The following is a 13216-nucleotide window of genomic DNA, read 5'->3' on the forward strand; positions in this document are numbered from 1 at the left end:
TGTTTTTGACATCGATATTTTTAATATTTTTGTACTTACCATAATGTAGATAGGATATCGATATTCTTGAATTTGATATTCTTGCTGCAATATTTTTGTAGGTCGATATTCTGACCTTTGATATTTTGTCAGTGATTCAGTGACCCCTTCAGTGGACGCAGGAAGAAATGATATTGTCTCCGGTTAATGTTCTGTTCATTTGCACCCCTGTTAGGCATGTCTTCCCAATCCTCATCTTCCTCAAACCCCCCTCCATGTCTTGTAACTCATTTGGGAGGGGGATCATGATATTATCACTTGTCTATATCCCTTTCCCATTCTTCTACTCGTATCAAGTCATCAGTTGCCTCAAAGCCTCTGCAGAAGTGTCTCCCAGCCTGTGAAGCCCAAGTTCCTTAGTCCATTGTCCTCAGAGGGGAGCAGGACTTTTAGAGCATTCTGCCTGTCTAACCGTGTGCTTCAATTCATTTAGGAGTCTGTCTCTTTGGTCCTGTTAGGCCCGAGGAGTTATAGGTATGGGGTCCAAAGGTGCCTTGTTTCCCCTAATTTGTCTCTACTCTTTTTAAGTGGAACTCTAAAGGGGCCTTGGTAGTCTGCAGCTGGCAGAATGGGGTAAAGACCATAGGGCCGAGATTTCTCTGGGGACTGTGCCTCACCGGATGCTGCTGGTTTCACGTTGGTTTTTGTATCGCAGAATACTGATAGGATGGCTTCCCTTTTCTGTCTTTTCTTCCTATTATACTTGGATCAAATGTAAGACAATGTGTGTTCAGTTATGTCTTCATCAAACGTCCCTTCCTTTGGCCATGGCTGGGCGTGGCCTTTGGTACACTTGTACCATTGTTTACAATACTTTTGTATCTTCCTCTTGTCTGCAGCGAATGTTTTTATCATGTGTTCGAGAGGGGTCTCCATGGTCCCCTAAGGATGTGTGCGTTTCCTATGTTTATGTAATAGAAGTGTCACTTTTAATCCCTTGTTAATTTGCTCTCTTTCTTATGCCCCTTTTGGGCCTGTTTCATTCACTGAGATATTTGTGTTTAATAATGTTCGCTAATTTATAGTAGTAGCAAGCACGTATTGCTATTATGTAGTGGCACCTGACTTCACATACACTACTGAGAGGCCAAAGTGGTGAACCTCAAACACACTTAATGCTAGTCTGTGTAACACTACTTCCATGGTTATATCTGGAGCTGGTGCATTTATAAGGGGATCTAAGAGATTTGTGCCTGACGCAGTACATGTTAAAATATTATCGTGAATGTAAACAACTATTATTTGTGGTGCACGAGTATGTTGGCTTCCATTCATATTTCAAACTCTTTACTAGTAAATATCTGTGAGGAATGCATCAAGACGGGCCTTTAATATGATGCGTGACTATTATATGAATTCGAGAGGTATTACATGGTCACTGGTTCTCCATGGGCTCATATAAATGTAAATTTCAATTCAATCTCATCTGTTACCTGCCACGGTGAATTATCAGTCTCACTCCTAGGCAATTTTTTAAAATCATTAGGCTTGTCTTGGGGTGTTTTATTTTGATTACCAGTGTCTTTATCTGAAACATTTGCCCACTTCCAGGACACCTTATGGGCTTTTATTGCAATGCCGATGTCTCTTGGGTAATGCACTACTGCCTGCTAGATTACTCCTCGAAGGAGTGTCTCTTCCCTTCTATTTCAAAGGGGAATTCACACTTGGTAGTCTTCTGGTGTGTACCGGCAATCCCCACACTTAATTTCTCATCTCATTGCATCCTGACAAAAGGGAAAGCCCATGCATGCATTTCCATACTGTAATGGCTCAAGAATCGTGCCATTTACAATTTTAAGGTACACAGTTTGATCTCTCCTCCCCCTTTTGACAGCTGCCTAGGAACTTACTTGCTCATCTTTGAATAGGCAGACTTTAGTATAACACTGTGTCTGCACACCTTATGTTTAAACAGTATCTAATCAACCGAGGCAGACTGCATCTCTCTGGGACAGTCGAGAGAAACTCTTGGCTGGCTCTGCCAAATGTTGCTGGATGAAAGAAAAAGATGGCATGACTTCTGTTGGCGATATAATGCATAGTTTATATAAAGCGCACAGAAGGTCAGTCAGATCTGTGGAACTGTAATCTGAGCTTTAACCTACAAACTGGCGGACAGTTTCTTTTTGACATGTGCAATCGTGAATACGTCCTGCATTTACATATTAAATCAGCATTTGCTTAAGCACGTTATATCAAAAGGTAATACTTTCTGCAAATACAGCTAATCGCACGTTTATGGAATGCGACTCATAGATGTGCTTATGCTATTTAACTGCTGACCTATGTCTGTGTCCAGAAATTGAGAATTAATGGTAATCCATCTTCTCTACACTGAATCGAGTTTGTGAGATGGCAATCTGTTTTTATCGATGGATATTAGGGAATTTTCCAGAACAGTCTATATGCAGTAGGACGGGCAAATGTTTTTTGTTTCTTTGATAGCCATATTGTTTATCGGTGGCCTCCTCATCTGCTTTGTAGGAGAGATTGATATCTGTATGAATTGTATTCTACAGATTCGGAATAAATGGCTGGATTTAACAACGTTTGATGTACAGGATAGTCAATTGTGATTTTTAAATTGTGAAGCCCAGGAAATACGAGACCTGAGGATATATCAATGAATATGTCTCTCCTGCTAATTAATAATTTATGATTTCAAACGTCTATTTTTGTGGATTGTATCTATAGTAGTGAGATTTTTGTTCTTTCTTTTTCAGTGATGATGATGTAAGAGCACCGATTCCACAGAAGCAGGAAGTTCTTGTGGAGCCGGAACCTCTGTTTGGTGGTGAGTTGACTTAAAGCATACTGAAAGTTAAGTTTTTGATTAGATAAGATAGGAGGTAACATAACTGCATGTGTCAACAAATGGCAGTGAACCAGATGTGGTACAAAGTCATTTTTCAAACTTTTATTTACTTTTCAGTCTGGTTTGACAGTGCATGCATCTCTGAGGGCTTTTATCAGTAATATATGTCACATTGTTTGCATCTTGCCACAAATACATACATACTGCGCACCACAATAGTACATATGGTTTTGTCGGATGTTTCCATAAAAGAAGTTTTTTTTGATTCTTAGTAACTCTCTGAAAAAAAAAAATACCCATTTGGGTTATGCTTGGCAAGTTTTGTGTAGACCAAGCAGGGAGAGGACAAAGGAGTCAAAAACTGACTTTTTCCATTTTAACTGCTATAGGAATCGTGGTTCCCTCCAACAGAAAAGGAAGGCTGATTAGAATTACACCAAACTTTGCATGAAATTAGAACTTTGGACAAAAGTGCATTCATTTGGTTTCTTGTAAATCTGTTTGTCCTTTTTTTTATAGAAAATAGTGTTTCAACAATGTTTTGTGATGGTCTTGAAAGTGTTGAAAAATGTGAGATATTTTTACCTTTAGACCCTGAAGCTCTGGGAAATGAAATAAAAGGCATTTTCCATCACATCAAGTGTGTCTTGGTCCTTGCATCCTGAAAAATAATAAAGTAGCCATAATGAGGCAGAGGGTGCATTCCCTGGCTATGGTGATGAAAAGTTTGGTGTGGCCACTTTAATCCTTCCATGATCAAAATAATTTAAAAAAATGATTTCGCCACAAGGTTTGCAGGCACCAGGGCCTGGTACATAAACGCACACAGATTCATGAGCCCTTGTTGGTCCTCTTGCATGGTTTGTTGCAAACCCAGTACTGGGCCTCCTCTTCGTCGCTAGAAGGTCCTGGGTTGGCCACTCGGCAGTTGGCCATAGGGTCTGCTCCTGCTGTGTGCTTTGTATTTATCTTGTTAGTTATGAATTGCAGCATTTCATGCAAATTCCCGTCTATTTTAATGGTTAATTCGTGACCAGAACTGTACTTTCAGTGAATGAGGGGGGGGGGTGTGTGTGTGTGTGTGTGTGTGTGTGTGTGTGTTTCCATAGGAAATCTCAAAATTCTATTTTGAATAACTTTGGTGCCGGTTGACGAATCGTCGTGAAATTTTCAAAACAAATGGGGCGCTCCGCTCAGCTCCTACCCGGAAAGTCTCGGGGGGGGGGGGGGCGGGGTTTGGATTCGTCAAGCCGGGGCCGAGAAAAAAGGGGGGTCCCAAAACACGTTTTCCCCATGCATTTTCCCATAGGACCTTTAGTCGAAGGTACAGCCCGAACGGCTGAACAGAATTACTTGAAATTTGGCAAAGAGGTAGTCCTCCGGTCAGGGATGTGCTTTTTGCATATATGGAGTCAATCTGTTCAGTAGTTCCTGAGAAAATTGCAGTTAAAAGCACATAAATATCTATAGCCAGCGCACCCTAACGTGCGCGAGCGTAATTCTGATTGGTGGTTACATGTCAGTCAATGTGCGAATCGGTCGAAATCAGGAAGTGTCGGCCGCCATTTTGTTTGTTTTGAGTGCGAGAGTGAAAAAGGAAGGTGGCGAACGTGTAAAGGGGGCAGGATAGAGAGTTCCTGACCCCCTAGCCTTTGTCAGGGGGTCCCTGAAGGACCCCGAAGGCAGAAAAAAACATTGTAATTTTTTTTTTAAAAATCACGGGGTGCGCGCACGGTGAAAAACCATTAAAAAAATATATACTTTTTTAATACGTAGTTTATTGTAAAATAAATATATAAAAAATATATTAATAAATACATAACTTAGCATTTAAAAAACCGTACAAATTCACTGAAAAAACCATAGGTTTCACACACGTTATAGTTAGGAATTAGCATTTAAAAAACCTTGCAAATTCACTTAAAAAACCATAGGTTTCACACATGTTATAGTTAGGTGGACATTTCACTCGTAAAAAACCAATGAAATTTCCCTGTTATAGTTAGTTCAGATAACTATAACTCGCGCGACCGCCACTCTATCAAAAGGATGATGTCATCAGTGATGTCATGAGTGATGCCACTGACCATGTCATGAGTGATGTAATATGTGACGTCATGAGCAGTGGATTGCGGGCGCGCGAGTTATAGTTATCTGAACTAACTATAACGGGGGAATTCCATTGGTTTTTTTATGAGTGAAATGTCCACCTAACTATAACGTGTGAAACCTATGGTTTTTTAAAGTGAATTATATATTATCCAACAAGCGCCACTTGCCGCCGAACATCTTGCGGGCGGGTGCCGTTGCCGTGTTAGTGGCTTGTACACGCAATTGCATTTTTCACCAAATTCCCCACAAGGATTTTACAACGCACTCCACGGATTCTTTCTTCAATTCATTTTAATTCTTGATTTACAGGCAGACCGGTTTCGGCATGTTTGCCTTTTTCAATGCCTTTAGTGCAGATTACTTTCTTTTCAATGCCCCCATTTAAATATCCATTCGGACTTCCCTATTGGTTCAGGACAGTCCAGTGAGTGACGACGGACTTCAAAACTAATAGTCCATTCACCTTCGTGAGTCCGCCATGTCAGCTTGAGTTTATATTGTTATCTTAGTGATTGTGGCTGCATGTCCGTGTAGATACATTTGGGTAACGATTATCACCAAGTGTGCACAAGCATGCAAACCTCTCTTATGCATCACGCTGGCTTTCACTCACAATGTGGGCACTCACTGGACTGTCCTGAACCAATAGGGAAGTCCGAAGAAGAAAGAATCCGTGGAGTGCGTTGTAAAATCATTGTGGGGAATTTGGTGAAATATATATATATATATATATATATATATATATATATATATATATATATATATATATATATATATATATATATCTCCTACTGGCGGTCGCCAGTAGGTAGTTATAGTTAGGACCACGTTTCCATAGGAAATCCGCAACATTCTATTTTGAATAACTTTTGCACCGGTCGACGAATCCTTGCGAATTTTTCAAAATAGGTGGGGCGCTACGCTCCGCTCCTACCCTGAAAGTCTCGGGGGGATTCGTCAAGCGGGGGCTGAGATAAAAGGGGGGTCCCAAAACTCGTTTTTCCCATGCATTTTTCCATAGGACCTTTAGACACAGCTACAGCCCGAACGGCTGAACAGAATTACTTGAAATTTGGCAGAGAGGTAGTCCTCAGGTCAAGGAAGTGCCTTTTGTAGGTTTGGTGTAAATCTGTTCAGTAGATTCTGAGAAAATAGCCTTTAAATCAATATATATATCTGAGCCAGCTTACGGTGCGCTTACCGTACGCGTACGGTGGCGTGCGCGAGCGCGATTCTGATTGGCCCTTAGATCTTAGTAAACATTCGAATCGGTCGAAACCAGGAAGCGGCGGCTGCCATTTTCTCTCTCGCACTCTGAGGGGGGAGCTGATAAACAAATGCCAAAAACATATAAAGGGGCTGTTTAGACAGCGCCCATGCACATAACCATGTTAGTTGAGTCTTCAAAGATCCCCCAAGGCAAAAAACGGTAATTTTTTATTTTTCGAAAATTTCGCCGATTACGCTTACCGTACGCGTACGGTAAAAAATTATTAGAAAAAAAAAACCCACTCTCTCCACCCCGTGTGCAAACGGTGGCCGAAGGCCACCATCTGTGCATGGCATATAAGAGCACAGCATTTCCCCCAAAAATTTCAACAGATTACCTATCACAAGGAAGCGCATATTATGTCCTCCATGTGCGCACGGTGCGCGAAGCGCATCGTGCGTACATGGCCCATCTAGCGTAACGTGGGCACGCGGTGCGCGTAGCGCACCGCGTGCCCACCGTGCGTGCACGGCACTAACTGCGTAAAGTGGGCGCGCGGTGCGCAAAGCGCACCGCGTGCTCACTGTGCGCGCACGGTGCGCGAAGCGCACCATGCGCGCACGGAACGAACTGCGTTAAGTGGGCGCGCACGCCACGAATGGCGTAAAGTAACTTAGCATTTAAAAAAACCGTACAAATTCACTGAAAAAACCATAGGTTTCACACACGTTATAGTTAGCGGAAATTTTACTGATAAAAAACCAATGCAATTCCCCCGTTATAGTTAGTGCAGGAAACTATAACTCACGCGACCGCAATCTTCTGCTGATGACATATGTGTCTTTATGAAAAAAAAATATTTGTAATATATGTATAGCTAAAAATTTATGGAAGAAGACATGGGCAAATAAGTGTCTAAATACAGTATTAGCATCAGCAGAGGATTGCGGTCGCGTGAGTTATAGTTTCCTGCACTAACTATAACGGGGGAATTTCATTGGTTTTTTATCAGTAAAATTTCCGCTAACTATAACATGTGTGAAACCTATGGTTTTTTCAGTGAATATATATATATATATATATATAATATATTCCCACAAGATAATAATATCATGCGCTCTCAGTCACCAAGAAACTCCAAATCCAGTGATGTCAACAGGGGTGTTTAATTCTCACAACGCGTTTCAGCTCGTTGCAAAGCCTTGATCACATGAGAAGGGTGCAATACACAAAGAATAGATAAAGTTTTTCAGAGGTGAACAGAGAAAAGGGACGACATCGTGAGTCTCCCGTACAGTCGGAACAAACGTAGCGGACATCTTGGAATGGTAATCTGTGCATACGGTATCAGGACACAAGGTATACAAAAATGATACAGGAAACGTAAATGCATCTGAATATAAGCTGAGTGCACACTAGTATCAAGGCATATACTCAAAATTAGGCATGTAATATAAATGTCCTAAATATGGTAATATGGTAATACTAAGACAATAACAGATATAAAATATAAACTCAAAATTCGTATTGTCGGCAGTCAACGAGAAATTCTTCACAGTAATGCTGAGATGCAAAATATAACTGGTGATATGAAAACCGAATCCTTCGTGGTCACATACAAGTAAACTCTTCATATAAGTGTAGCCAGTGCCATAACTGTATAAATCAATCGCCGACTAAAGGGACGATCTAAACTGATACGCTTACCACATATTTGAAAACGGTAAAAGTGTACTTAGAAACACTTCACACATCAAAAAGCAGGTATTGGCAAGTGCGGACTAGCAGATACCCAGATATCATCATAAGAAAGTATAGTCCGCAGGAGATATCCACATAGATACATATGTTCCAAACATCATCACCTACTGTGCTTTAATATTCTTCATGTTAAGTGAAAAGACTGGGGAAAGGGTAGGTTGCCCGTGACAGTGCTCGCTGGTGATTGGGCCCCTTCCTTCCCTCCTGTGAATAAAGAAACAAAAACAAAACTCAGTATAAAGCATATAGAGTTGGCGGATATTAAAATCAATGCAACAGTTTTTGATCATAATACACCTAGTTCATGGAGGGAAAAGAGAAGATAAAAACAGCAGACATAGTGTAGGTATGTTAAAGGCAACATTGTAGCAATACGCTAATGGTGATGGCTAGTAACACAGAGACAACCCTGGAAAAGGTATAGAAGTAATACACACATGATGGCTCACTCCTTTAGATGTACTGCCATCTCCTAATCCTGGTTCATACCCCCAGGGTGTTTTGTCTGAAAATCCACGATGTATTTGGATTCCCTCTGTCTCAGTTTCAAAACTCGATCCCCACCTCTGGGGTTATTAGGGATTTGTTCTAAGATGAAAAATCGCAGGAGACCAGGATTGGAAAAATGTCTCTCGCTGAAATGACGAGCTACTGCGTATTTTTCATCTGAATGTGTAATGGCACAGTAGTGTTCCAATACACGTTTTTTCGCCATAAGGGTTGTGCTGCCAATATACCACAATTTACAAGGACACTCAATCCCATAAACTACAAAAGTAGAGCTGCAGGTAAGGAATTGAGTGATCACTTTGTATACTCCATTGCAATTGACTCTCTTGCAAAAATGGCTGTTCCTACAGGCCTTACAGTGACCGCATGGAAAAAATCCCTGCAGGCCATCTTCCTGTTTCTTAGGGTAAAGTGTGACATCATTGTGAAACAAGAGGTCCCCGAAATTCCTCCCTTTCCTGTAAGTAATACTAGGTCTATTAGGGATCATGTCTCCAATGACAGTGTCAGCTTTGAGTATATCCCAGTTTTTGTTCAAAATACCTTGTATTTTATGGGAATCTACACTGTAGGTCATGATGATCCTAATGTCAGTGTCGTCCGTGTTCTGGGTGGGAGTTTCCGTGGAAAGAATGACATCTCTATTAACTCTGTCGGCTCTGTCCTTTGCCTTCTTTAAGACCCAATTAGGGTAACCTCTCACCCTGAAACGCTCCAGCATGCAAGCGCTTTCAAGTTGGTATGCAGATTCAGTGTTACAGTTCCTTTTTGCTCTGAGCAGCTCTCCATAAGGGATACTCCATTTGAGAGTCTCAGGATGGCTGCTCAGAGCATGTAGGACACTGTTCCCCGCTGTGGACTTTCTAAATAGTGTGGTAAGCACCTTGTTGTCTTTGATTTCTAACTTAACATCCAGATATTCTGCCGAGGTGTCATTTATACTGCCAGTGAGGACAATGTTGTAGTTGTTAATGTTAAGTTGTTCGATGAATTCAGTGGCTTCCAATTTGGTACCTCTCCAGATAATAAATAAATCATAGATATATCTCAGCCATGTCTAAATGTGTTGTAGATATTTGTCAAGGGTAGAATTGGCAAAAATCTCCTCCTCCCAGCGACCCATGAAAAGGTTCGCGAAACTCGGCGCAAAACATGAACCCATCGCGGTACCCGTAGTTTGCCTATACAGGGTACCGTCAAAGAGGAAAATATTGTTGGCAAGGCAGAATTCTGTCATACTTACGATCATCTTGCTATGTTCTCTAAAGCGTAGGGGTCTATTGTTCAAAAAGTGTTCACATGCTGCAAGGCCCTGTTTGTGATCGATAATGGTGTACAAGGACTGTACATCTAGGGTAATCAAACATTTGTGGTCAAAATGCAGATTTTTCAACTTATCTAAAAAATCTTTAGTATCCCTGACATAACTGGGTAGGTTGGTGACAAAATCCCTAAGAAAATGATCAACGTATTTTGAAACATGTTCCGTGACACTTCCTCTAGATGACACAATGGGACGCCCTGGTAGTTTGATTGGATCCTTATGTACATTGGGCAACAGGTATAGAACAGGTAAAATGGGATGATCATTTTTTAAATAACAATATTCTTCCCATTCTAAAATCCCTTTATCACGCCACGTGATCAACATGTCCCAGATGGTAGTGATACTGGTGTCATATGTTGCTATGTCAATGGGTATGTAGTATCTGGTGTCCGAAAGTTGTCTGTGTGCCTCACTGATGTAGTCGTCCCGGTCCAAAATCACCACATACCACCTTTGTCGGCAGGGCGTATAATAATGCTGGTATCTTCATGCGCCCTGCCGACAAAGGTGGTAATGTGGTGATCCCACTTTACCTGTTCTATACCTGTTGCCCAAGGTACAACATTGTCCTCACTGGCTGTATAAATGACACCTCGGCAGAATATCTGGATGTTAAGCTAGAAATCAAAGACAACAAGGTGCTTACCACACTATTTAGAAAGTCCACAGCGGGGAACAGTGTCCTACATGCTCTGAGCAGCCATCCTGAGACTCTCAAATGGAGTATCCCTTATGGAGAGCTGCTCAGAGCAAAAAGGAACTGTAACACTGAATCTGCATACCAACTTGAAAGCGCTTGCATGCTGGAGCGTTTCAGGGTGAGAGGTTACCCTAATTGGGTCTTAAAGAAGGCAAAGGACAGAGCCGACAGAGTTAATAGAGATGTCATTCTTTCCACGGAAACTCCCACCCAGAACACTGACGACACTGACACAAGGATCATCATGACCTACAGTGTAGATTCCCATAAAATACAAGGTATTTTGAACAAAAACTGGGATATACTCAAAGCTGACACTGTCATTGGAGACATGATCCCTAATAGACCTAGTATTACTTACAGGAAAGGGAGGAATTTCAGGGACCTCTTGTTTCACAATGATGTCACACTTTACCCTAAGAAACAGGAACATGGCCTGCAGGGATATTTTCCATGCGGTCACTGTAAGGCCTGTAGGAACAGCCATTTTTGCAAGAGAGTCAATTGCAATGGAGTATACAAAGTGATCACTCAATTCCTTACCTGCAGCTCTACTTTTGTAGTTTTTGGGATTGAGTGTCCTTGTAAATTGTGGTATATTGGCAGCACAACCCTTATGGCGAAAAAACGTGTATTGGAACACTACCGTGCCATTACACATTTAGATGAAAAATACGCAGTAGCTCGTCATTTCAGCGAGAGACATTTTTCCAATCCTGGTCTCCTGCGATTTTTCATCTTAGAACAAATCCCTAATAACCCCAGAGGTGGGGATCGAGTTTTGAAACTGAGACAGAGGGAATCCAAATACATCGTGGATTTTCAGACAAAACACCCTGGGGGTATGAACCATGATTAGGAGATGGCAGTACATCTAAAGGAGTGAGCCATCATGTGTGTATTACTTCTATACCTTTTCCAGGGTTGTCTCTGTGTTACTAGCCATCACCATTAGCGTATTGCTACAATGTTGCCTTTAACATACCTACACTATGTCTGCTGTTTTTATCTTCTCTTTTCCCTCCATGAACTAGGTGTATTATGATCAAAAACTGTTGCTTTGATTTTAATATCCGCCAACTCTATATGCTTTATACTGAGTTTTGTTTTTGTTTCTTTATTCACAGGAGGGAAGGAAGGGGCCCAATCACCAGCGAGCACGGTCACGGGCATCCTACCCTTTCCCCCGTCTTTTCACTTAACATGAAGAATATTAGAGCACAGTAGGTGATGATGTTTGGAACATATGCATCTATGTGGATATCTCCTGCGGACTATACTTTCTTATGATTATATCTGGGTATCTGCTAGTCCGCACTTGCCAATACCTGCTTTTTGATGTGTGAAGTGTTTCTACGTACACTTTTACCGTTTTCAAATATGTGGTAAGCGTATCAGTTTAGATCGTCCCTTTAGTCGGCGATTGATTTATACAGTTATGGCACTGGCTACACTTATATGAAGAGTTTACTTGTATGTGACCACGAAGGGTTCTGTTTTCATATCACCACAGTTATATTTTGCATCTCAGCATTACTGTGAACAGTTTCTCGTTGACTGCCGACAATACAAATTTTGAGTTTATATTTTATATCTGTTATTGTCTTAGTATTACCATATTACCATATTTAGGACATTTATATTACATGCCTAATTTTGAGTATATGCCTTGATACTAGTGTGCACTCAGCTTATACTCAGATGCATTTACGTTTCCTGTATCATTTTTGTATACCTTGTGTCCTGATACCGTATGCACAGATTATCATTCCAAGATGTCCGCTACGTTTGTTCCGACTGTACGGGAGACTCACGATGTCGTCCCTTTTCTCTGTTCACCTCTGAAAAACTTTATCTATTCTTTGTGTATTGCACCCTTCTCACGTGATCAAGGCTTTGCAACGAGCTGAAACGCGTTGTGAGAATTAAACACCCCTGCTGACATCATTGGATTTGGAGTTTCTTGGTGACTGAGAGCGCATGATATTAGTATCTTGTGGGAACATTTGAATTACCGGCGTGCTCCGCCGGCGTATGCACCACCTCTCTTGGGTCCAGCTGTCCGGAAGGAGCGAAAGTTGAGATATAGATATATATATAATATTCACTGAAAAAACCATAGGTTTCAGGGGCGTTATAGTTAGGAATTAGCATTTAAAAAACCTTAAATTCACTGAAAACCATAGATTTCAGAAATGTTATAGTTGGCAATTAGCATTTAAAAAACCTTAGAAATTCACTGAAAAAACCATAGGTTTTAGGGGTGTTCTAGTTAGCTGGACATTTCACTTGTACAAAACCATTGAAATTCCCCCGTTATAGTTGGTTCAGCTAACTATAACTCGCGGGCCCGCAATGCACTGCTGATGACGTCGCATATTACATCACTCATGACCTGGTCAGTGACATCACTCATAACCACTGATGACATCTCAATTGACATCACTCATGACATAATCCTTGTGATAGAGTGGCAGACCCCCTCTCACCCTAATATAACCTTTTGATACACACATTCAAAAATAGTAACTAAAATTTTAAAAACAATGGACATATCAATACCAGTTACAACAACCTATTCAGTAATTCTGAGATCCACATACACATCCACTCATTCACCAACAGTCCTATACAGTCACTCATACATGTACTCACTCATCATATGTACTCGTACACCTATACATCCTGTTACACAACGCTACTCATCCATAGTTACTCACACACAGTCACTCATGCTAA

General features: G+C 41.1%; 1 protein-coding gene across 1 annotated transcript in view; it reads left to right on the forward strand.

Moving 5' to 3' along the window:
- UBXN7 (UBX domain protein 7) overlaps positions 1-13216 on the forward strand; it is a 485766-nt gene that overhangs the window by 108629 nt on the left and 363921 nt on the right. Inside the window, exon 3 of the mRNA XM_085634185.1 lies at positions 2766-2836. Coding sequence (XP_085490311.1) covers positions 2766-2836 — 71 coding nt within the window. The remainder of the gene's footprint in view (positions 1-2765; positions 2837-13216) is intronic.

The sequence above is a fragment of the Triturus cristatus genome, chromosome 11, assembly GCF_964204655.1.
Source record: "Triturus cristatus chromosome 11, aTriCri1.1, whole genome shotgun sequence".
NCBI lineage: Eukaryota > Metazoa > Chordata > Amphibia > Caudata > Salamandridae > Triturus > Triturus cristatus.